At 44.4% G+C, this 24576-nt stretch overlaps 1 protein-coding gene across 4 annotated transcripts in view; it reads left to right on the plus strand.

Annotated features, from left to right (window-relative positions):
* The window catches only part of KCTD1 (potassium channel tetramerization domain containing 1), a 183361-nt gene that overhangs the window by 133472 nt on the left and 25313 nt on the right, over positions 1-24576 (plus strand). For 3 of the 4 annotated variants that reach the window (XM_032602750.1, XM_032602751.1, XM_032602748.1), the window contains exon 2: positions 4780-4958. In XM_032602750.1, coding sequence (XP_032458641.1) covers positions 4780-4958 — 179 coding nt within the window. Of the gene's footprint in view, positions 1-4779; positions 4959-18090; positions 18503-24576 lie in introns of those variants that run through there. The other variant, XM_032602749.1, reaches the window with a different exon arrangement.

Raw genomic sequence — 24576 nt, forward strand, 5'->3', positions numbered from 1 at the left:
ACATCGAAAAAAAAAAAAAAGTCAAGTGAATAAATCTTAGGCATACATACGTGTACAGCTGTTTAACCTCCCAGATTAAGATTCAGGACTTTTCTAGCTCTCCAGAAGGCTTGTTCTTATCCCCTCCTAGCCAGCTACCCCCCACCCCCCAGAAAAGGTGGCCAGTGTTCTGAGCTTTGTCATCACAGATTCCTTTTGCTGTCTGTCACCTCAGGGGAAGGGAGTCATTCGGGATGTGCTTTTATGTCTCAGGACTGGCTCTCTGAGATCCAGAGGTGTGTGTGCAGCATCCCCGCTGTGTGGTTACTAATCTCTTTAATTTTCATAAAATCAGTAAAATAGGGAGAAATACTGTTAGAAGGGGAGAGGGAAATGCATGTTTTGGGTGGGGGGGCAGTCATAGACCATTTGTACTCACTTGAAAATGTCCCTGCTTCTCCCTGAGTGGTAAGTTCAAGTTTATCATGATTTGGGCGTCCATAGATTAAGAAAAGTTCAAGCAGGGTTTACTCTGCTGTCCAATATGACAGCCACGAGCCACACTTGGCCTACCTACCTTAAAATTTAAATTGATTAAAATAACTTAAAATTACAAATTTAGTTCCTCAGTCGCCCTAGCCCCACTTCAGGGGCTCAGATAGCCACATGAGGTTGTGGCCACCCTACTTAATGGTACAAATATGGAACGTTGTTTCCATTCCTGCAGAAAGTTCTGTTGGACAGCGCTGTTTAGAAAGCTGGCTATGAGCTTCCTTGCTCTTCCTCTTCCCCTTTTCCCTTCATAAGGATGTTATGGTGGGTTTACTTATGTGTTCATTGTAAGTTACCATTTAATTCTGTGGTCCTCAGACCATTGTCTTACAAGCTTCCGTTTCCTGCACCTTCCCTCCATACTTGGGAAGAAAACAAGTGGAAGAATTCTCACAGTGTACTGAAATTTTAATTTCTAGAATATACCATGTGCTCTCCTTCCTGCATCCCACTGTGAGTTGACTTCTCATCCATCAGATCTCAGCTTAGACTGTCCCCAGGGAGCCTTCCACATCCCACCTCCCAGCCCCCAAGACTGGGTTATGTATCCCTGCAGTTAAGCTGCCACAGTAAACTCCTGGCCTTCCCCTACCTGTTTCCGGGCTTCTCTCTCCCACTGAACAGGACCAGCCTGTCCCGTTCACTGGTGTATGTCCATCCCCGGGGACACTGCCTGGGACTGTGGAGGGAAGGAACAGTGGGCTGCACAAGGAAGGGGCAATAACCAAGTAACTTAATGTTAGAGTGGGGTTCCTTCCCCCAGCCCACCACCACCCGGATGAGGAGTCTGTTCCAGAAGGGGGATTATCAGAAACACATTTCTGTCTGGCCACCCTTCCGAATACACCTCAGTGCTCTGAGCTGTTTCTCCAGCAGTGATGATGGCACATCCAAGACGCTTGCACTCTCTCTGGTTAAAGTTCATGGTTTTCGTCTCATCAAAAGTGAGATGCTAAAAGACATATACAAACTGAGATGGTGCTGGGCGAGCAATTAAAAATGGGAAAGTGTAGTTGAAGAATGGTGATAATATGATAGAAAATTCTGCTGCATCTGGCAGCAGGCAGCTGTTCTTGGCATCACAGGCCAAGTCTCACCAAGCCGAATGACCTCTTGGGGAGGTGGCTGTATCCAGGAGGGGTAGGAATCAGGATCAGTAGCAGAAATCCCAACTCAGACCAGCTTTAAAGATGAACTTATTTTCCCAAGTATCAGGAAATCAAGAGATTGGAGGCTGAGAGTTGGTTGATTTGGTGTCTCAGCAGTGCCAGGGAGGACCCAGATCAGCCACCCTGGGCATTGGCTTCATCCTTAGGCTGGTAGGGAAGTGGCTTCTGTAGGCTCAGGCATCCCATCCGGGACCTCAGCATCTATAGATAAAAAAGAGAAAGTCTCAGTTCCGGTCACTGGTGAGGGGAGAAGGTGGCCAGAGTTGTGTCGCTGAAGCATCTGGAGTTGACGCAATAGATCCGAGGGTCTCCTACAAGTGCCAAGACCACCGGCCCAAGTATGCTCCCCCACCCCAGCCTATGCATTCTTTCAGCCTGCATCAGTGCAGAAAATACTGAGTGGAAACCCTTAACTCCATTAGCTAATAGCAGTTAATGCTTTAGAAATGATCTAACTAACGGGACAAATACGGAACACAGAAAGCTCACAGGATGGGAAGAGAGAGCCTCGGAGAAGAGGTAGGAAGGCTCACCAAGGACCAGTTATAACACGACAAGTCTTACTAGAACCAACAAGGACCTACTGTATAGCACAGGGAACTATACTTAATAGTTTGTAATAACCTATAAGGGAAAAGAATCTGAAAAAGTGTGTGTGTGTGTGTGTGTGTGTGTGTATATACATATAAATAACCGAATCACTTTGCTGTACACCTGAAACTAGCACAACATTGTAAATCAACTATACTTCAATTAAAAAAAAAAGTCTTACTAGTCTGCCTGAGCCAAGCCATTAGGAAACTTCCTCCTTGCCCTTAAGGGTTAATCCCCCCACTACCCCTCACCCCCCAACTGAGGAAACACTGGTTTAACTTTAAATTTAGTAATATCTATACGTACACGATTTTCAGCGTACATGGTATATATCCTGAGAAATCAGGAATCCTTCAACCGATCAGTTATGCTTTCACTTTTTCCTCCTTCTCCGTAGACCTCACAGAGTTAGAGCTGTGCTGAGTGAGGTCACAGTCTAACTACAGTATTAACCCTGCAAAACTGTTCATTTTTGCCCGAGCACCCAGAGGCAGGATATAGAATGTGTCCAACTGAAAAACTATTACAGATGATGCAGTGCTGTGATGGACTGAGTTGTAACCGAGATGGGGATGTGTGTGTGTGTGTGTGTGTGTGTGTGTGTGTGTGTGTGTGTCTTTAGCCAAGAAATCATTTTCTAAAAGGAAGTCAGGTAGTACGTAGCTCTTAAAAGTCGAGGTTATATGATTGTATTTTTAAAGGAAAAATTCATTTTCTGACACCCAAATTTTAAAATGCTACTTTGAATATTTCCCAGCCTTAACTGTTTTATATTTCCTACCAACTGTGTCCTTGTTTTTCAGTTTTTTCCCCTATCCAGTACCTCTTTCACTTTTCTCTCTGTGTTACAAACATCCCTCGTGTTTTCTAATATCTATTTTGCATTGTTAAAAATATACAGGAATGTATAAAGGATAACACAGTGAACATCCACGAACCCACCACCCAATTTAAGAAATAAAACATTAGCTTTTTTTTCTGTGACTGTTCCTGAGCTCTGTTTAATTCAGCCTGGAGAAAAGCACCACACAGGTGGTCAATATTTCGTGTAAAGGCCCAATCACCACCCCGTCCACAGTAGATGCGGAGTTTCAGGAAGCACGGGCATTTCCAGTCTTGCCTGGACGTGTGGTTAATGCTAACTAGTCTTAACAGTTGTGCCCCAGGTAACTCCTAAGGCTGTTTCGGATCATAAAATCTAGGATGTTTTGCAAATTTATATTTCATCATGCTGGGCTGTATGCACAAAAACTAGATGACTTCCCGTTTGTAATCTCCATCAAAGGCATTTCTCAAAATCCCTTTATTATGCCTTATCACTGGCGCTACCACACATTGTTTGCATGTTTGCAAACAATCTCTGGCTAAGTTATAAATCTGCGAGTATCCTTGTGGCGTTCGCCTAGCGGAGTTCAGGCATAAGTGCTCTTTTAGCTTATTCCTCAATCGTAGATTCTAAATACTTGACCCCCTTCGTTGAGTGCCAGAGACCTGACTTGACTTGTCTGTGGTTTGGGCTCTAATTTAAAAGCAATCAACCATGTCTGAATAGTGTTTGAAATATTTATATTGTATCCATGGAAAGGATGTCATCTTTTATTTTCTCAAGGGTACAGTTTCTTTAGCATGCTCTCGCTGCCATCACGTGATGCTCCGTTTGCTCCCGTGGTACCGTTGCCTGTGGGGCAGTACATTGTACACGAACATCTGCCTCAGCCCAACCTTGGGAACTTGATCTCTTCCAGGAGCCCAGCATGCAGAAGAGCGGCTTGCTCGTGGCTCCCAAGCACATACTTGATCACTGGAGGGGACATTCTTTTCAAAGTGTCCTCAGCTCCATAGTCTTATAGGGAGAGAAACAGGAACCAGATGGGTAGAGTGTGGGTTGATTTTTTTTTTTTTTTCATCTGTTGACTGATGAACTTCTGGTGCCTATTTGCAAGGTTGCTTTGAGTACATGAGCTGGTGGCTAGACCAAGTCATATCCTCTTTTTCCTGATTTGGAACATAGAAATTGAAGAAAGCATTCTGCAGAACCCAAGTGCCGAAGGTCTGAATTTGTCCCGAGCCCACAGCAGTAAGGACGTTTTCCAAGAGAAGGATAAAGCATGTGTATTTTATTTAGAGTGGACTGTTTTAAGGGTTATCTTTTCATTTGGAATGAATAGTAGTTCTCCACATGCCATTAACCAGTTGTTAGATGTGAGAATTCATTAGTTAAATAAGCCATCATGGTGTGTGGGATGATGTGAAATGAACGTTAGCTCAGCTCCTTGATTCTGAGCATGGGAAGTTTTCCTTTTCTTTGTTACAGATTTGGGGGGCTTTTTGATATTCATTACAACAAAAGCGAGAGCTTGCTGATCTTCCAGATTTTATTGCCAAACGAATATCAACACTAGTCACTGGCTTCTTCTGTAGGATGTATGGGTTTCCTTTCTCTCCACAAAAGAAGACATGTCTAAACTTGCTTATCTCTCTATAGGACAGTCGGCCCAATATGTCAAGACCTCTGATCACTAGATCTCCTGCATCTCCACTGAACAACCAAGGCATTCCTACTCCAGCACAACTCACAAAATCCAACGCACCCGTCCACATCGACGTGGGCGGCCACATGTACACCAGCAGCCTGGCCACCCTCACCAAATACCCCGAATCAAGGTAATCCAAAAAGCCGCAAAGTCACGCTCCAGAGTGCATGTATTTGATGATCTAACTGTTTTTCCTTTGACCAGCTTAGCAGTGCAGCCTCGCCAGGGCCAGGGGTAGGACATGAAAGCATCGTGTGGGCCACCTGTTATGGAGGCAGCTCTGGGACATGACTGTAAATCTCCTACGAGTCAGGGTTTGATCCAGAGATTAGCCGAGTACGTGTGAAAGTATCACTGAGAATGGGGTTCTGTGATATTTCACCCTCTGAGAGCTTCATGTTTCTCAGCGTAGTAAGCAAAGGATGATGATTTCTACCCCTGACCTTTCTTCTGTCCTCTTCTTCTAAAACACGCTTTCTTATCGAGTCTTAGAATTTTATAGTTGGCCCAACTTGTGAACTGGAGAAAAAAAAGAAAAGAGAGACTCTTATCAGTAGGGCAGTATATTTAGAACAGTTGGCAGAAGTACAGAAAGATAGCCTTGTTTGAAAAAAAAATGAAGGGCAGTGGAAGTTATGAACGCTCGAGGCAGATAAGCAAATAGGAAAAGGGTATGAAGGGGGAGAGTGGTTTATAAATGGGCGTGTACACCACACTGATGCGAACTCCCCTCCCACGCCCCCCTCACCCATTTCTTTTTCTTTTTTTAAAAGTTTATTTATTTATTTGGTTGGGCTGGGTCTTAGCTGCGGCAGGTGGGCTCCTGAGTTGCGGCAAGTGGGCTCCTTAGTTGCGGCATATGAACTCTTAGTTGCAGCATATGAACTCTTAGTGGCGGCACGCGTGTGGGATCTAGTTCCCTGACCAGGGATCGAACCCGGGCCCCCTGCACTGGGAATGTGGAGTCTTAACCGCTGCACCACCAGGGAAGTCCCGCCACCCAGCCTTTTCTAAAGGAGTTTCCAAGGAAACAATTTACTTTGTGCCCCAGGACACCCCTCCTGGCTCCACCTAGATCTGGGGGCTGAGGCAGATCCTATTAGGGAATTTATCTTCGGGCCATTCGGCTGGTGGGTAGAGGAAGAGGCATGAGCTCACGTAGGCTGATGTCAGGAGAAAGGGTGTTTCTCTGCTTGTTTCTGCTCAAATGGAATGGAAACACAGCACTTGGGCTTCAGAAAAGCACTCATTGCATTTCTGAGAACCTCCTACAATATGACAGGTACCAGGTAACTTACAGCCTAAGAAGAGAGCACTGACATACGAATCACTGTCATAACTGCACAAAGACTGCTTTTGTGGTTTTTGTTAGTCTCACTTCACTATCTGATATTTTATGAAGGAATGTGAAGGTTGAGAAAAGATGAAATATTTTCCCTCTCAATTTCCAGATTTCATTTCTACAATAGACATGAAATGATTTTTAAAAAGCAGATGTTATAAATTCAGTTACCCAAAACACTTGTATATTGGGAATTCCCTGGCGTTCCAATGGTTAGGGCTCCATGCTCCTACTGCAGGGGGCATGGGTTCTATCCCTGCTCAGGGAACTAAGATCCTGCAAGCTGTGCAGCATGGCCAAAAAAATAAAAATTTCTTTTAAATGTATATTTTAAAGTGAAATGATCATATCAGTCAGTTGTTAGTATTACTGAGTCTCCACCCTCCCCAAATGCATTGTTATTGGATGCTACAAAATTGTTACATGTTGGTTGTATTTCTTAAGAGTGTCATTATATAAGGAGGTTCTTTTTTTAAAAAAAATTCTATTTCCATTCCTTCTAACCTTCTAACACCAACATCGACAGTAGAAAATCACTGTGCCTCTTCAGATGAACACTTAATTCTAGGGGGCACGTCATAAGTCAAAAAGCAGTTTTCGACGATAGCAGAATGCACTGGTCTGATCTGGCGGCCTTTTCCTTCAGTCTGATTATTAGACTGTGATACAGGAGGGAAGTTAGTCATTACACTGTTTGCATGTGGTTGTAAACGGTAGGTTTTCTCGTGCTCATTGCAGCTGGGTGGGTCTCTTCCCACTGCCTAAGGCCCACCAGGGTTTTGGCTTTTGTGAAGCTCACCGGTGTCACTTGGCGTATTGGCGTATTGGCAGTGATATAAGATAGACGGTGAGGGACTCTGTAAATTCAGTTCCTCTCTCTCAAGTCATTTGCCATTTCAATCGTGTCGATGCTTGGCAGTATGAAAGACCTCTGATAGTGTCTCATTTGGAGAGCCTTCCTCAGGCCAACTTTCCATGGGTATTCCTAAGAGTCCCCTTTTTGTCCCTTATTATTTTCCCCCTGAGACGTGCGTCACGTTTCATGGATCTCAGTACGGATTCAGAACTCTCGGTATCTGTACTGTCTCATATGGGAACCACTAGCCACGTGCAGCTTTGAGCACTTGACGTGTGGCTGGTCCAAACTGAAATGTCCTTTAAGTGTAAAATATACACTGGATTCTAAAGACTTAGTGCCCCCCAAATGTGAACTATCTCAAAAGTTTTATATTGATTTCATGTTGGAGTGATACTATGATAATATATTGAGTCGTATAGATAATAATAGAGTTAAATAAAATATATTAAAATTAATTTCACCTGTTTCTTTTACGCTTTTTTTTTTTTTTTTTTTTTTTTGCGGTACGCGGGCCTCTCACCGCTGTGGCCTCTCCCGTTGCGGAGCACAGGCTCCGGACGCGCAGGCTCAGCGGCTATGGCTCACGGGCCCAGCCGCTCCGCGGCACGTGGGACCTTCCCGGACTGGGGCACGAACCCGCGTCCCCTGCATCGGCAGGCGGACTCTCAACCACTGCGCCGCCAGGGAAGCCCCTCTTTTTACTCTTTTAATGTGGCTACCAGAAAACACAAAATTACAGACATGTCTCACTATTGCTGTTGCACAGCACTGAACTATATATATGCACAGATTTTTTAAAAAATCTCATTAAACCTCCCCCTCCCGAAACCTGATTCTTACACGCATCATAAATTGAATTTCTCTTTCACCAACTTAATTAGAAAAGATAAAATTGTTCATCTTTCTTTCTTGACCTTTCTCTATGCTTCGCTGTCACCTCTATGCTCCCAGTGTCCTGGGAGCAACATCAAAAATAATATGTGGTTCATTAGTCCCAGGTTTGAACGCTGACGCTCCCATTTAATAGTTGTTTGGCCATGGATAGGTTCAATTTCTAAGTGCCTGTCTTCTGTCTTGTAAAATAGACACAAATATGTCTTCTTCCAAGGTTATTGGGATGATTAAATGTGATTATGGAAAGCACGACATGGCCCTGTGCCCAACACGTTGTATTGCCTTTATACTTAATCTTCTGCCAAACCCAGCAATTGTTTCTTTTCCAACTGCCTTCCAAACTCCAAATATATCCCATTCCTTCATTTCCTAGACCACAGAAACAGCCTCACTTCTGGATACTTGCCTGGATTTATAAAGGCTCAAGGGCCTCCTTGCCTGCACCTTCTGGTCCTTTATCTTTTTTTTTTTTTTTTTTTTTTTTTTGCGGTACGCGGGCCTCTCACTGTTGTGGCCTCTCCCGTTGCGGAGCACAGGCTCCGGACGCGCAGGCTCAGCGGCCATGGCGCACGGGCCCAAACGCTCCGCGGCATGTGGGATCCTCCCGGACCAGGGCACGAACCCGTGTCGCCTGCATCAGCAGGCGGACTCACAACCACTGCGCCACCAGGGAAGCCCTGGTCCTTTATCTTTAACGTCCCCACCTGTCTTGGAACTGCCGAGCTATTCCAAGATCATCTTTTTTTGTTAGGAGATATTTTTAAGCCTATGTCCAAACTTTTGGAAACAAGCCCTACAAGTAATTTATGTTTCTGTTGCTTACACCTAAAACTGATGACACTGGCTGGAAAACAATGCTGTGGATGTTGAATGGGCCACTGTGTGTTGCTTTGCTTCCTCTTGGATTTGGGAAGGGGCGGGGGGGGGTGGTGCTTGGAAAGAAATTAAGTGTTCATTTCAAAGCAGCAGTCAGTTTAATGGGACCCATCCACAACTTTCAGTAGTCAAAGATATAGAGAAGAAATAGTTCTTCGTGCTTTTTCCGCAGATGTCAGATGCTCCTTCCAACTTCTGGGAAAATCTCTCACATATATCAACCTTTTGGGGATAAATTGTAGGACATTAGGTTGCCCCTGACCATAGAATTACAAGTAATTCCAAGTTGAGCTCTCTAGCTTCTGGGTGTCTTGAATACGTCTCATCCTACTGGACGAGGGATCCTACGCTCCCTCTTAGAGCACCCTGGTTCCTCTCTCGCTCACACTTTCCTTGGTGTAGCCCAGTGGGGAAAAGGGCCTTTTCCTTGGTTTTCTTTTCTAGGATTTCAGGGGGAGATTTGTAGTGTAAAAGTACTAAGTTGTTTGTAACAAGTGATCCTAAAGGTGTCCTTCTATAATTTCAAAGGTCCTGCAAAGGGCCTTTACTCCATTTTGAAATATTGTGGGTGATTTTTTATTCTGTTTCTATTTCTTGTCCTCTGTGCTAAAGGCTACCTTTAGAACATTGTCCCCAGAAAGTGGTACATTGGACCACACAGCTAAACATTAGAAGCACCTGCAAAGCATCAAAAGGCCATGAAAGGCCATGCCCCAGACCAGTGAAACGGGAAACTCTGCGATTTTCCTAAGAGATCCTGATTTTAACCATATGGCTTTGTATGGTCCCTCCAACTGAACATAGGCCTCTTACTTAATGAATCTCCCATGCTATATCATAATGGCCATTCCACCAAAGAAATTACATTTTGATCTTCATTTCTTTAATTAGCAAGGTTACCTGGTTCCACTGTCTGTGCACCCACATGCCCTATTTTTTTCTTTTTTTTTGGCTTGTACACCCTGAGTACGGATTCAATATGCAAGTTGACGTTTATATTTTACAACAAGGTTAATTACTTATGTTGTTATTCATTTCCATTACTGGGTGGTTTTTATTTTTTTTATTTTTTTATAAATTTATTTATTATTTCATTTATTTTTTTGGCTGTGTTCATTGCTGCGCGTGGGCTTTCTCTAGTTGCGGCGAGCGGGGGCTACTCTTCGTTGCAGTGCACGAGCTTCTTATTGCGGTAGCTTCTCTTGCTGCGGAGCATGGACTGTAGGCGAGCGGGCTTCAGTAGTTGCAGCACGTGGGCTCAGTAGTTGTGGTGTATGGGCTTAGTTGCTCCATGGCATGTGGGATCTTCCCGGACCGGGGCTTGAATCCGTGTCCCCTGCCTTGGCAGGCAGATTCTTAACCACTGCGCCACCAGGGAAGCCTATTGAGTTGTTTTTAGCTAACAGGACTGGACATAAAGGCTTCAAATTAACTGAAGTACTGCATACATTCGTGGTGTGGTCTGTCTTTACCAACATTTCGTGTGAGATGCAAAACAGTTCTTTGGAAGTGTTTATGAGACAGAGGCTGAGCCACACCACCTCAGTGAAAAACACTGTTCCCTTTCAGGGGAGCCTACAAGTCTCCAATTTTCGTTGCTATTTTGAATTGCAGTCACCAAGAAAAACACCCAGTTCAGACCTGCAATAATTTTACATCAAATAAGTAAAACCAAAAAATATATATATATTTTAAATAGATATACAAAGAAGATAGAAGATATTTAACAATTTGTTACCCTGATTTCTAAGTTGTAAATATCTAGGCATATGGGAGGTGGACCTCACTTGTACTCTTGCCCTGAGCCCCCCAGATTTTAAGGACAGACCTGATCATATCTGACTCAGAAATCCAAGGTACCCACTAACATCATTGGTAACAAAAAATCTAGGTATCTAATTTGTCATAAATAAATAATATTGGTACCAAAGTACATGGCCTCTTTAAAATCTCCTACTGTTGACAGTGAAATATCTTCTTAGCCACACGTGTGTGTGATATTAAAGAAATGTTCTATGCTTTAAAAGAAGACGTAAGTCTGAGTTCAAAGTTAGGTCTGTGTCATCATTTACTGTCACCTCGAACGAAAACAATATTAACAGCAGTTATATTGATGGTTATTCAGATGTGGACTTTTTAAAACCAAAAAGTGGGCAGATACTGCTGGTTAACCACACCTATGGGGTGGCAGTGAGGCAGGGATCTTAGCTAAAAGAGCTACTAACCTAGAGGTGAAAGACACAGTCTCCTGTTACAACCCCCTGAGCCATCCGATCTGCCTGCTTGACAGAGCTTTTGTATATTTTAGACCAAGTATATGAGTTAACTCCGACACAAGGAGATTATGCTGAATTGGTCTCTCCTAAATTGCAGCGGTTACTAAGCACACTGGCATATGTAGGTAATTGCAAAACTCAAGAGACTCAGCTTTCAACGTTGCAGTCGACACCCATGGCCACCCAAGGGGTGTGTGTATCTGGAGCTTCAGCATGGCGATGCCAGGCAATGTGTGCCTTGCCAGTAGAGATCTGGTTTTGGCAGGCTTCACCCCCGATGTGCCGGCCATTCCAGGGTGGTTCCGTGGAGCTGCACTGAAGGAAAAGTGGGGCACTTGCAACGTTAAGGGGTTGGTCCGCACTCTCAGGACAATTAAATTCTAATGTCTGGATTTCCGAGTAACTGCTGTGCACCAGCCCCGGGGGTTTTCTGTAATCCCGTGTCAGGGCTGGGGGTTCTGTGCTCTGGCTTTGACTTCACAGTTCCAGGTTACGCTACGGTCCCTAGACACACGTGGTGTGTCCCACGTTGTCATCACACAGGCTCACACTTCAGGATCTCAACAAAAATGCCCCCAAGTTAATGCATCCTGTTTGTTTGCCAGTTCCCTGAACTTTCTTTCAGAATGATTGCGTGGCACTGAATACAAAGCTTTTTATTATGACCTGCTCTTTAGATCAGCATGATTTATAGTTCAGTATCTATCTCAAGTTGTTTAAAAAAATCACAGAATAGGTTATTGGGGGTTTTTAGGTGAGTGGACATCAACCTGGCATATATAGTCAGTCTCAGCAAAAATGGAAAAAGAGAACGTATCCCTGCTGCTGGGAAAACGCCTGTGGAAATGCATACAATGAGGACAGTCTAGTGGTGAGCAGTTCTGACTGGTTGATCTTAAAACAAAAAAAAAAAGAATATTAGTTTACGGAGGGATTAAAAGGAGGAAAAGCACTTGGCCAATGAAAAATGGAAAGTTTTCTCCAGGATTATAGGGACAAGTTTTCCTCTGCTCTGTTTCTTCTTTTCATCTTACAACAATGCTTTTCCAAAACTGCTCCTCACTTATATAGGCAAAGAGTAAATGAAACCAGCTTCAAAAGACTTTTTTTTTTTTCCTTCAAAACGATGAAACTGGATTTTCTGTTTAGTGTTGAAAGTCCAGCTTCAGTAACTTAGGCTGCATTGCTGGCAGATTCAGCAAACTTTCTTTGCCACTTGGGCACAACATGGGCCTAGCTTTTAAAGTAATCTAGCTCATCAAGTCTTATCTTTGACAATCATTTAAAGAAAAATGCAGCCATATTACAGGTACTGGCCTGTAGTTTTCCCTGTCATGTTCTTTTTTTTCATTCTACAGATTTATTCTGTGTTCCTTGTCAACCAGGGCATATACTGGCCAACAAAAGTCCTTGCTCTCTTGTCGTTTACTTGGGGGCAGGAGAGGACAGACAATAAACAAGTAAACAATCAATTAACAATATTTGAGTTGGTAGTAAGTAAAGTAGGAAGAAAAATAAAACAGGATGAATAGCCTTGGGATGTAGTTTGCTTCCTATGTTAAGTCTAAAGATAATTTTATTCTATGGTTTGTTTCTTCAGGATACATCTTTATTAGTTGGTCTACATTTTCAAGACAAAATCTAGTTTACATTTTAGAGTTGATGTAGAAACAGGTTGTTGTTGCTTCAGTATCACAGGTCACACCTTATCAACGGCCTCTTCTGAGTTCTGTGATTCACCTCCTGTTATCTGATGTGTGGCAAATACATATGTTCACCCTTCATCTCAGCAGGAGGGAAGTACAGGGTGAAGTCTACTGTCTGGGCTATGGGTGTGGAACAGCTCCAGGCCAGACCATCATCTTCAGATCACCTTGCTAGTTATATTAACCATGATTTTTTTTTATATTAACTCAGTTCAAATGTCACTTCTTTTTATTTTATTTATTTCTTTATTTGGCTGCATTGGGTCTTCGTTGCTGCGAGCAGGGGCTACTCTTCGTTGCGGTGCGCAGGCTTCTCATTGCAGTGGCTTCTCTTGTTGTGGAGCACGGGCTCTAGGCCCGCGGGCTGCAGTAGTTGCAGCATGCGGGCTCAGTAGTTGTGGCTCGCGGGCTTAGTTGCTCCGCGGCATGTGGGATCTTCCTGGACCAGGGATCGAGCCCGTGTCCCCTGCATTGACAGGTGGATTCTTAGCCATTGCGCCGCCAGGGAAGTCCCAACTGTGATATTGTTTCTGGTACATTTTCTGTAATTTTGCAGTTGGTGGTGACTGAAGTTAGATTTGGTGTTGACCAAAGTAGAGAGTTAACAGATGTTAAAATAAATGTGGGCAGGAGCCCCTTGGAGGTAAACAGTAACAAGGCCAGCGGCTCCCTTAGCCTGATCCTTAGACCAGGAAGGTGAGGGCCGCCTTGCGCCCCCCACATGGTGCTGGTGCCTTTGATGGCAGAGCAGTAACACTGGGTATTCAGCGTGAAACAACTCAGGACAGGACTGTAGGTCACGTTCTCGATTCTTATTAACTTCCCACTTGCCGAGAACTCAGCCTCAGCTTAGCTAGAAACCCTCTTCCTGAAAAACTCTTTCTTCCTTAGTTCTCATCCTTGTGTTCTTGGTACCTAGTATCGGGCCTGGCATAGGGGACATTCACAAGTTTGCTTGATATATGAATTAATTACTGGGTAAGATTCTGTACCCAGAGGCCAGATCCTCAAAACAATGAAGGTCAAGTAATTGAATAAAGCTATTCAAAATAGAAAGTTACCTTTAAAGCTGGACTGGGCTCGTTACCTATATCATTCCGTGTGCCGCCATAAGCTATTTATAGGAGGGGCTGTTGCAGATAAGAACACGAAGCTCTACGAGGCTCAGCAACGTGTTCAGTCTTATTCAGCAAATGGGGAAGAGCCAGGATTCCAACTCCCACTCTGACTCCAGGGCCTTGGTTTTTCAATTCTTCTATAGCCATGCTTCTCAATCCTGAGGGCATGTTAGAATCATCTGGGATTCAAAAAACGACCTGGTCCTTCCCACAAAGTTTCTGATTTCATTGGTCTGGACCTGGGCATGGGATTTGCTAACGCTTCCCGTGTTCAGCTATGCAGTCCATCTTCCCACCTTCTGGAACTGTGTTCTAAAGGTGAGCTTTAGCCAAGGGGACAGCTCATCTACAATATCTCAAGCTATTTTATTCTCAAGGTGGCCTTCACCTAACTCTGGGTCAGCGCTGGGGCGTGTGTGAGCCCTGCCGCCCTTGTGGTACCGGAGCTCCCGGCCTGGTCTCCTGCCGTCCAGTGTCATACAAATACAGTGCTATCATTTTCTATGCGTGTCATGACTTTAAAAAGTCTGCAAAGCACCGCCTTAGACTGGGCAATGGGATAAATGAATCTTGTTCTTATTTGCCTGTGGGTTTCAGGAAGCTCTTTTATTCACGCCCCCATGTCCAGTGCACACAGTCGTCCCACAGCAAGGGACAGAGTTGGCCTTGGACCAGTGATCTTGCCACCTGCTGATGGCCACTGGGTTGACCTGTGAAGAGAAAATCATTAGCACAACATTCAGTGACCAGCTTCGGCCCCAGCACGCTGTGCCCACGGGAAAGAGTGGTCTACTGGATGCCAGGATAGGTAGGGCTGCTAATCAGGTTAGGGGTGTCTAGGTCCACTGATGTGTTAGTCACCGCCTCTCTGCTGGCCTCCTCCCTTTCCCGTTGCTACTGGAGCAGTGGACCTGAGTGCCCCGCGATGTAGCAAACTATCGCAGGTTCACACCACTGCACAAAACGCACGTGCCTGCACCAATCAGAAAAATTGTTTTTAAAAAATTTTTAATTTATTTCTAAAACATGCCCTCTAAGCTTACACTTTAAGTTTTAGAACAAATAATACATCTACCAGTAGTCATCAGTGCTTTGAACTGTGCCTGGCAACGCTTGATAAATATTTGTCGAATGTTGAATGAGTTTTGCTTAGTTGAGTTGAGTGAGTTTTGTTCTGACCTGGAGCAGCTCAGCCATCACAGGGCTGCTGCAGTGAGAAGGTCAAACATTTTGAATCATCAGGTGCTAACAGTGATGTCAGATCGTAACGGCAAGCCTAGTCCAATCTGGGCAGCAAAGATTAACATCCTTTTTCCTTCAAGGCAGAGACCAGAAAGGAATTTTCTAGGTTAATTACGCTGAAGGGAAAAGGTAAGGAGAAGGGAATAAATCAATCCAGTCACAACCCAGAGACCAATGAGCCAGATTAACAGAAGGGTGACACCTGCCTTCAGAATGTTTTCCTCCAACTGATAATCTCCTCCCTGAGCCCCTCGGATCATCTCCAGATGCTTGAAAGAATGCAGATTCCTTGTCTCCGGCCGCCATCTGTATCCCAGGATGTGAGGGAAATGAGCAGTTTTCATTGGCATCCAGGCAATCCACCTGCATCTCTGAGTTTGGGCCACAGATCTGCAGAGAAGGGCAGTGAAACAGCAATGCATCCCCCTGCAGCATGGTGGGGACAGCGGTGGTGTGGCTAGAGACACAGTGTGAGAGCGAGGCTTTTCTTAGTGCTTCTGGCTTGATTCTCAGCACTTGGGACAATAATACGGACTGTGCTCATTTCGATCTGTCGTGATAAATGGTGTCATTGGGCGACGCCAGCGTTGTTTTTGCCCTGTGTTCGTTATTGTACTTTCATGTTTCCTGCCTCATCATACAAGAAGTACTTTGATAATAAACTATATGTCCTATTTACTTGTTCGAAAAAGTTAATTCATAGGTATTTCGTAGAAGATTCTGGTAATTTCCTACAAGGTTAATATATGAAAAATATGTTCCACTTTACTGTGTTCTCGAGAATAGTTCCAGTAGAAGGGCTTAAAATTGACAATGTTATTCTCCACAACCCGGCTCACATATCTCCTATGACTTTGGTTCCTTAAATCCTGTAGTTTCTGTTGGTCACATAACTCTGATTCTGGTTGAGTGCTTCGTTTGAGAGCTTTTTTATGGCAAATGAGAACCAACATTAATTTTAGGTGAATTTCCAAAAGACAAACCGCATTTTGGCTCCGTAGAGAGCTTTGTGGGCCGAATATCACACCCCAGAGCTTGTGTCTACCATATAGCTCTTAATCTCTCCGTATCTCTCTGTGCAGGATACAGTGAGGTGTCTATGCTGTGTGTATTCTTGCCTGGAATAAAACAATGCACAAGTTATTCTCAAGTTGGGGGAGTCTTTTTTATTAAGCCAATGCAGAAAATAAACTTCCCCTCCCTTAATTTCTGCAGAGAAGCATTTATTCAAAACAAAATCACATGATGTTATAATTTGCATGTAAACTCTGAGGACTTAAAACTCTGGAAGTCACACTGAAGGATCCCTTATGGGTCCACTGAACACCCAGATGCCCTCTGCTGAAACTTGAGCTGTGGTCTTAGAAGAGTCCGTTTCACTGCATCTGCCATGTCTGCCAGTTTGTTCTATTATCAGTATATAAATAACCCATTAAAATGCCATTTCTTTTCATTAGAAATGCAGGATTTATTGACTCAGGTTGATGAATTATCAATATTATGCTTCTGAATGGTTACTCTCATGGTGCCTGGAGATAGAAAGTAGCAACAATTTGTCTCCAAAATAGCAAGCTGAAGTAGGTGCATAATGCTTGACGTGTGGATTCTGAATGTGCCCAGGGTGGTCCCGGTGGGAGGATGAGGGATGTGAGAGGTGGTGAGGGATGAGAAGTCAGTTGTGCTCTTACAAGGCGTATGCATTTCATGTGGTCATACTCCAAAGGCAGACACCCAGAAGTTCCAATTGGGTGGCAGTTCCATTTGCAAAAAAAAAAAAAAGTTTAAAAAAACCCCAAAACTTTCTTCAGTCCCACAATTATACAGTTTTTTTGCTGGACTGTCTGAATCTAATCAAGATTCAGTGTCAGTAGAAATGACACAGTCACTTGGATAATGGCTTCCTGCTGCCACATAAACGCCATGTGTCGGTTTGCTTAGTAATGACCTTGCTGTTTATCTTTTTTGGTGGTAATGATTATTTTTACTCCTGTGCAGCTTTTCTTATTGTGTTCCCCATATTCAGAAGATAAATTACAACTGTGCATAACAGCTAACCACCACTTTCAAACAGTGGCGGAACTCACCAGGTTCAGAGGGCTTCGTAACCGAGAGGTGAATCTGAACTCACCCAGACCTGTTTCCATGATTTGAGCTGAACGTGCTCCATAACTCCCACCCAGCCTCATTAGGGCTTGGCTAGGTGCCTGCCACCCCTCCAAAAATTGATTTTTTTTTTTTTTTTAAAAAACAGCTTAGAAGGTCCTGAGGGCTTCAGAGCTTACTTAAAAAATGAAAACCTTTCTAGTCTCAAAGCGGTGCAAGAGAGTTAATGTCAAAGAAAAAAAGAAGGATCTTTTAAGTGTATCCTGCCGATCCATAATCTTAGTGGTACTTAAGGTACTTCATCACGACATCACCATTTTGATGATACGTTACAGAAGGAATAAGGTGGCATGAAGGGTGGAATTCAGAGAAGATTGTTGGACACGTTAGAATGGGCTGGAATAAAGGTTATAACAGTGAAGCAAACCTGGGGAGCCATGATCAGTGTGAATGAAGCTCTGGTCTCCACTCTGGCAGACATCTGTGATGATCACAAAAACCCAACAGTGACGACACAGTCTGTATTTCCAAACACACGTCCTGACAGGCTCTTGAAGAACCCATTTGTAATCCTTTATGGAGATTTAAAAGCTTCGAGAAAAAAAAAAAAAAAAAAAAAAAAGCTTCGAGAAAGTAGTTATTTGTAAAAGAAGATTTGGCTTTAGTGTACTTTCACTCAGGACTCGCAAATGAAAAGTTATGTGAACAAAAGATAGGGGAAGCAAATGGTTATCAAATGACTCCTGCAGTCTGTCCCGTTCTCTATATGATCACAGAAAGGAAGAAGAAACATGAGAAATTCTTGTCATTAGCTGGGATACTTTTGTTTCTTCAAATGTTTTGCAGGTCAGGGCTTGTTTCTGGTTTTTGTTGGAAGGGACAGGAAGAAACATCGATAGATACACCTACCGCCCAGCGAGTGTATGGACCGGCTTGATGCCTTTCGGTAAATTCTTAAACTGTGGTAAACCAAGCCTGAGCCCCAGAAGGGCGTGGACGGTTACACAAGACACGCACCTGTGACAGCACATCGTTGACCGTGGTACAGCCAAAGGCAGGTGCTGTGAACAGCCACTTTCCTTATTTCTCAACCCCACACACCCGAGAATGTTGTCTTTGAATCACGAGCTGATACAAACTTCATGTTTTTCACATGTCACTTTTGATTTGGTGACTATGTAAATAATCTTGCGACATCAATTCGAAATCTTAAGCTTCTGAGAGTACAACGCCAACCAGGTACATCATGAAGAGGCAATTAGACGGTGTTTCCAACAGAAGGGTAGGTGGACATTTTTTATATTCTTTCAAATGTGTAGATCCTTCTGAAGCTCTGTAAACATGACTCTTGTCCAATTAGCAACTTTCTTTCCTTCTTCTAAGGAGGTATAACTCACAGTCCTGGGGCTAAATCTCCTCCCTTTGTCTTTGTCACCTCAAACTCAAAAGCCTAGTTTCTGAAAGTGTTTTTAAGCCTCCTAGTCACTCTGAAGTCATACAGTGACAGAATAATTCATTTTCATTCATCCAACCACCTTTCAATACTCCTGAGTATTTGAATGATACTCATAAGACTCTTGAACGGTGTTGGTAATGACGTGTGTGTGTGTGTGTGTGTGTGTGTGTGTGTGTCTGTGTAGCAGGATAGGGGTACAAAGGAGACAGTATAGATTCACTTACTTTCTTCCATACATCTTCTGTTAGGTTTTCAAAAAGCATTTACCTCGCCTTTAAGTAAATTATATTTTTCTTATTCTTTCTTTTTATATTAAGCGCTGTGTGAAGCCTCTGGTTTTTTCACTTCTAGGTACTAAGCAAAATATGTAAATACTTCCCTGTAAACTTCTGTTTTGCTGGCTCCATTACAAGTAGGAAAAAAATTGTTAAATTGAAAACAGAAACAGCTGGCTCGCCCTAGCCCTCTCCTAGTGTCATATAGTTAACTGGATGCTTTTATGTGAAAGGACTGCTGTGACGTACTGTAAGCCGGTCCCAACAGCCTGGGCTAGTGAGATACCAGAGGAAATAGGGACGGGCTCCGTTCCACATCCTGTTTTTACTGATAGCCTCAAAGTATGGTGGAGAGTGTGGGGCCGCTGGGAGAGCACAGCCACACGGGGATGGGCTGAGTTCATGCCATTTATGAGGGAGATGGAGGGCACAAATGGAAGAGGCAGGAATGTTTCATCATATAGGAAGGCACTCCTTCAACAGCTGGGGCTGCTAACACTCAGAATCCCAGGAATAAGAACAGTCACTCAAAAGTAAGTTCAATTCGACGGGAACACATGCAAAAGGGTTTGCTTATGTAACAAGACACTGGAAACGAGAAAACTGGAGTGCAGCTGCAAGATGCAGAAAGGTTGGCGGGAGGTGTCTGAGTGGGAAAGGAGCAAGTGTTCTGGGACAGACGGACACTGAGAGTCGGAGACAGTGTCGAGGCTGGGCTGGCCCTCCCTCTTCCAGGACGGGAGGCTGCATAGTTCAGCAGTGACCTGGTGGCTCTGCGCCTCAGTTTCTCCATCAGTAACATCGAAGCATCACCTGTAAATACTCTGCCGTTGCTGTGAGGATTAAAGCAGATAATCCATAGAGTTTTTAGCAGAGCGCCTAACACAAACTCAAAAAATGTTTCATAACATTTTTTCTCTGAATAGTAATTATTACTGTAAAATGGAAAACATATTCTAGAGTTTTAAGTCAAGAGAAAAAAGAAGTGTGTCACAAATACCTCCAAATATAGAACAGCCCGTTGGGAGCGGTGGGGGTGACCTGGGGGGCTGACTGGTGCACACGTGCGGGCTTGCCTGCCCACAGAGAAAGCAAGGGGAAGCCTAAACAGAAACCGCTGGAGCCGAAAGTACCAAAGTGGGCCCCCATGGGACACCATGATGCTCTGATCCAGGACTGACCTTAAAAAGTAGCCCTTTGCCCTAGAAATCATCTTAAAACAGACACTTGCTCAAACCAAAGAGCAGGACCAGGTGATGTAAAAAGTTGTCTTCCGGGACTTCCCTGGTGGTCCAGTGGTTAAGACTCTGTGCTTCCACCACAGGGGGCGCAAGTTCCCTGGGCTGGGAACTAAGATCCCGAATGCCCGGGGGCACAGCCAAAGAAATAAAAAGTCTTCCGATTTAAGATGCACAACAGGATTTTATATACCATCGGATTCTGTTTGGGCATTGCATGTCATCTCCAAAGGATGAAAATCTGTCAACATTTATGGAGCCCAGGCTTAACCGAGAGGCAGAGCGACCACTGGGCAGTAAGGGAGTGGCCCTGAGCTGGGCTCTGCAGTCCCACTGCCTCTGCGCTGGTGGACTGGCTGCAGTGTCTTCACCTGTAAAATGAGGGTGATGGTGTCTACCTAGCAGAGTTGTTGTGAAGGCTCAGTACTGTGCCCTGCATGTGGTGGACACTCGGTAAATGTAGCTCGTATTAGACATCCATTTATTCCTCGTAAAAATTCTTTGGACAGGGTATTATCCCATTCCTCAAATGAAGAAATCAAAACTCAAACCGATTTGGTCCTGAAGATGGTAAAGCCAGGATTCCAACCCAGGCCTGTGAGTCAGAGCTGAACATCCAGGGGCTTCCGAGATATTACTGAAGGCACCACGGCCAAGCTCTTGTGCCCTCACATGCTCTGCTCAGGTTGACCCTTTGAGAGAGATGCTTCTCACTTGTTGGTGTTGCCCACCTCACCCAACAGGCTCTTTCTTGCCTGAAATCCCTTCTCCAAGGCCCTGTGCCCTTCCCCTTACACCTGGTGATCCTGAAGACCCAGCACAGGGTTGCCTCCCGTAGGAAGCCTTCCCTCCCTGCCCTGGGCTGGCTAGGTCCCTGTCCTCTGTCCTTCCATAGCACCCAGCAGGAGTGTATCATGTTCATTTGAAGAGGCCTGGCAGAGCACCAGGAACATGGTCGGCATTCAATAAATGTAGGAATAAAAAGGCTACTTTTGTAAATTCTGGTGTTTTTTAAAAAATCAAGTTAATTATAATACATTTTTCATAGTAAGCAGTTAATGTAATTTCTCCTAATTTAAACAACTTTCCCCATGAGTCAGGGGAGGAGCCTTGAGATTCTTGGAGGGTCAGCAGCCCCCTGCGTGGCTCTGGGCTCCCTCTGAGTCATCAGTATTGCCGTCAGCGATCAATTCTCCAAAACGCCGGGTTCTGCGATTGTTGGCGCTCTCATACATTTTCTTATATTTTAAACTTGCTTTTCCTTTCTCCCCTACTTTCTTCAGCTCTGTGTATCATTAAAGAAAATGATGTTGCCACAGGGAACAGGTACTGGAAACGCTACTTCCCCATAAGTAGATATAATTTGTTCTGTTTGCTTTTACTTAGAAGGTATTTTCTTCCTTCTCTTAAATTACTTCCATCCATTTCTATAACAAGCTCTGAATTCATTTTTATCTGTGTTCATGAGATATAGATGAACTTCCCAAGTCTGGAAACTATAAAGAACTATTTCTAGAATTTTGTTAACAGTTATAAATGAATTAAATGCTGTGTGATAAGTAAGGTTTCAATAACAGTAAGTTAACTGGTGATTTTTTTTAACATTATAATAATACCCAGCTTAGCAATCTCCCCCCCCCCCCCCCTTTTTCTTTTTTTGCTGTATGCGGGCCTCTCACTGTTGTGGCCTCTCCCGTTGCGGAGCACAGGCTCCAGACGCGCAGACTCAGCGGCCATGGCTCACGGGCCTAGACGCTCAGTGGCACGTGGGATCTTCCCGGACCGGGGCACGAACCCGTGTCCCCTGCATCGGCAGGCGGACTCTCAACCACTGCGCCACCTGGGAAGCCCCAATCTCCCCCTTTTTTTAAGAAAAACTTTTTATTATGGACATTTAAAAATATATGCTTGGACTTCCCTGGTGGCACAGTGGTTAGGAATCCACCTGCCAATGCAGCAGACACGGGCTCGATCCCTGGTCCGGGAAGATCCCACATGCCACGGAGCAACTTAGCCCGTGCGCCACGACTACTGAGCCTGCGTGCTGCAACTACGCGGCATGTGCCTAGAGCGTGCGCTCCTAGAGCCCATGCTCTGCAACAAGAGAAGACCCTGCTCGCCGCAACTAGAGAAAGGCCCGCGCTCAGCAACGAAGACCCAACGCAGCCAAAAATATAAATAAATTTATTGAACCCTCACATTTCAAAAAGTTTGAGATATCAACCTAGCACTTCTCTTCCCTTCCACCCATTTTGTATCCTTCCTGTCCCATCTCAGCCGAAAGGAGGGAAGGGGACCCACTGGTTGCAATGCTGACTTTTCTGTCCCCATCTCCTTCCTTCCCTGCTGTTCCGAGTCCAGGTTCCACTGCAGTGACAGCTCCCCACACACCTCTCGTTTGTGTACCCACACCTACAAACACACACACACGCACACGCAACTGCACAACACAAACACACACACCTTCACCCAGCCCTCTACCTCATTCACCATCTTCCTTAGGTATAATATATTAGGACAGAAACTTGGTTGGCAATCTACTAACTTGAGTTAGTAGACATGAAAAAGTATGAAGCCACAAGTGCTTCTGAAAACAAAATTATTCAATAGAAAAGTACTCTGTAAATCAGATTTAAAAAAAAAGTAACATCCTACTGATTAGTGGACTCGTGGGAGGGTGTCCTCCATGGCCTTCAATGTGACCGTCTTCTGCCCATCCCCCCAGGGGCAGCATGGAGGGTTTACAGCCAGCTCTCTGTCTAGTCAGCTCTCTGTCTAGCCAGCTGTGCATCCTAGAGCGTTACATTCTCCATTTGTAAAACGGGACGTTGATTTAGGCCATCCTGGAGATTGTCACCTCTAAAAGTGTGGTTGGCTATTTAAGAAAAAGTGCTGTGACAGTTCAGAGTGACAGAATGACTGACTGAGAGCATCTCCAGTCGACGATGTCGACTTGCTCCTCTCTAGTGTCTCTGCTCATCCGCCTTTGCACTGGTTCTCAACTCAGGTGTTCATTAGACTTCCTTGGGGAGCTTTTTAAGAGATGCAGATGCTTGGGTCCCAAGCCCGACCAATAATTACATCAGAATATGTGGCACTGGGCATCTGTATTTTTTAAAAGGTCCCCAGGTGATTCCATTGTGCAGCTAGGGTTAAGAAGCACTGCTCTATACAGATGACACAGTAGAAAGCAAAGCAAAGGAGGCAGGACTTGGATAAGTTACAAGCTGCATCTGTGAGGAGCTGTGATTTCAGATAAAGTGTTTTGATTGTCTCACTTCTAAAGGAGCTCTTCTCCTTAACATCGCTGAGAGCATAGCCTGACATCAGTCCCCATCGCCCTCAGAACCAAATCCAAACTCCTTGACCTGGCTTACACAGCTCTTTGTGATCTGACTTAAGCTGATTTCTGCTGCCCCAGCCTCATTTTTCAGTTGGCCCCAGTGGAGAGTAATCACATGTCTGTTTTTTTCCAGCTTCAAGCGTTTGTATCTTCCCTACTCCTCTCCTTTCTTATCTAACCTTACCTCCCACCCCTGTACTTGGCCAACTTCTGCGTATCATTCAGGTTCTCCAGTGGACTTTCTTTTTCTTCCCTGTGTACTCCCATAGCCCACTCTGCCTACCCACTGGTGCACTCAATCACACTGCACTTGACCTGCAATTCCCAGCCCCACAGACTGTTAAATTCCACAAAAGTCAAGAGTGCAGTTATTCTCCACTGCGTCCCCTGTATTTCACATGGCCAGGTTGAGTGAATATTGGTGGAAAGAATGGATGAATAACTGAATGACTACACAATAGAAAAGGAAAGAGCAATTCTTAAGGAACTGAGTCACGGTAAATTAGAGAAACCAGGTCCTCTAAATGAATGACTACACAAGAAAAAATTCTCAGTGATTGATTCACATTAAGCCAGGTAAGTCAGGTCCTATCCCTATATTCTCCTTTATTTAAGACCATTCTTTAATGCCAGGGAGAGGGGGAGCCACAGTGAGGAAGCAGACTAACTTTCCACCAAAAGGAGCTTAATTTCCTTGGAGATTTGGGCTGCATTATTTCCACCATAAACAAAAGTAGTCAACAGAGTTAATACTAAAAAGCAAAAAAGAGGAATGTATTTTAATATCTGTTAATGCATTTTTTAGTGAACCTTTATAATTCTTTTAATTAATGAAATATTTGCAGATAAAAATGATAGTATGGGGGCTTCCCTGGTGGTGCAGTGGTTGAGAGTCCGCCTGCCGATGCAGGGGACGCGGATTCGTGCCCCGGTCCGGGAAGATCCCACATGCCGCAGAGCGGCTGGGCCCGTGAGCCATGGCCGCTGAGCCTGTGCATCCGGAGCCTGTGCTCCGCAACG

The sequence above is a fragment of the Phocoena sinus genome, chromosome 14 (assembly GCF_008692025.1).
Source record: "Phocoena sinus isolate mPhoSin1 chromosome 14, mPhoSin1.pri, whole genome shotgun sequence".
NCBI lineage: Eukaryota > Metazoa > Chordata > Mammalia > Artiodactyla > Phocoenidae > Phocoena > Phocoena sinus.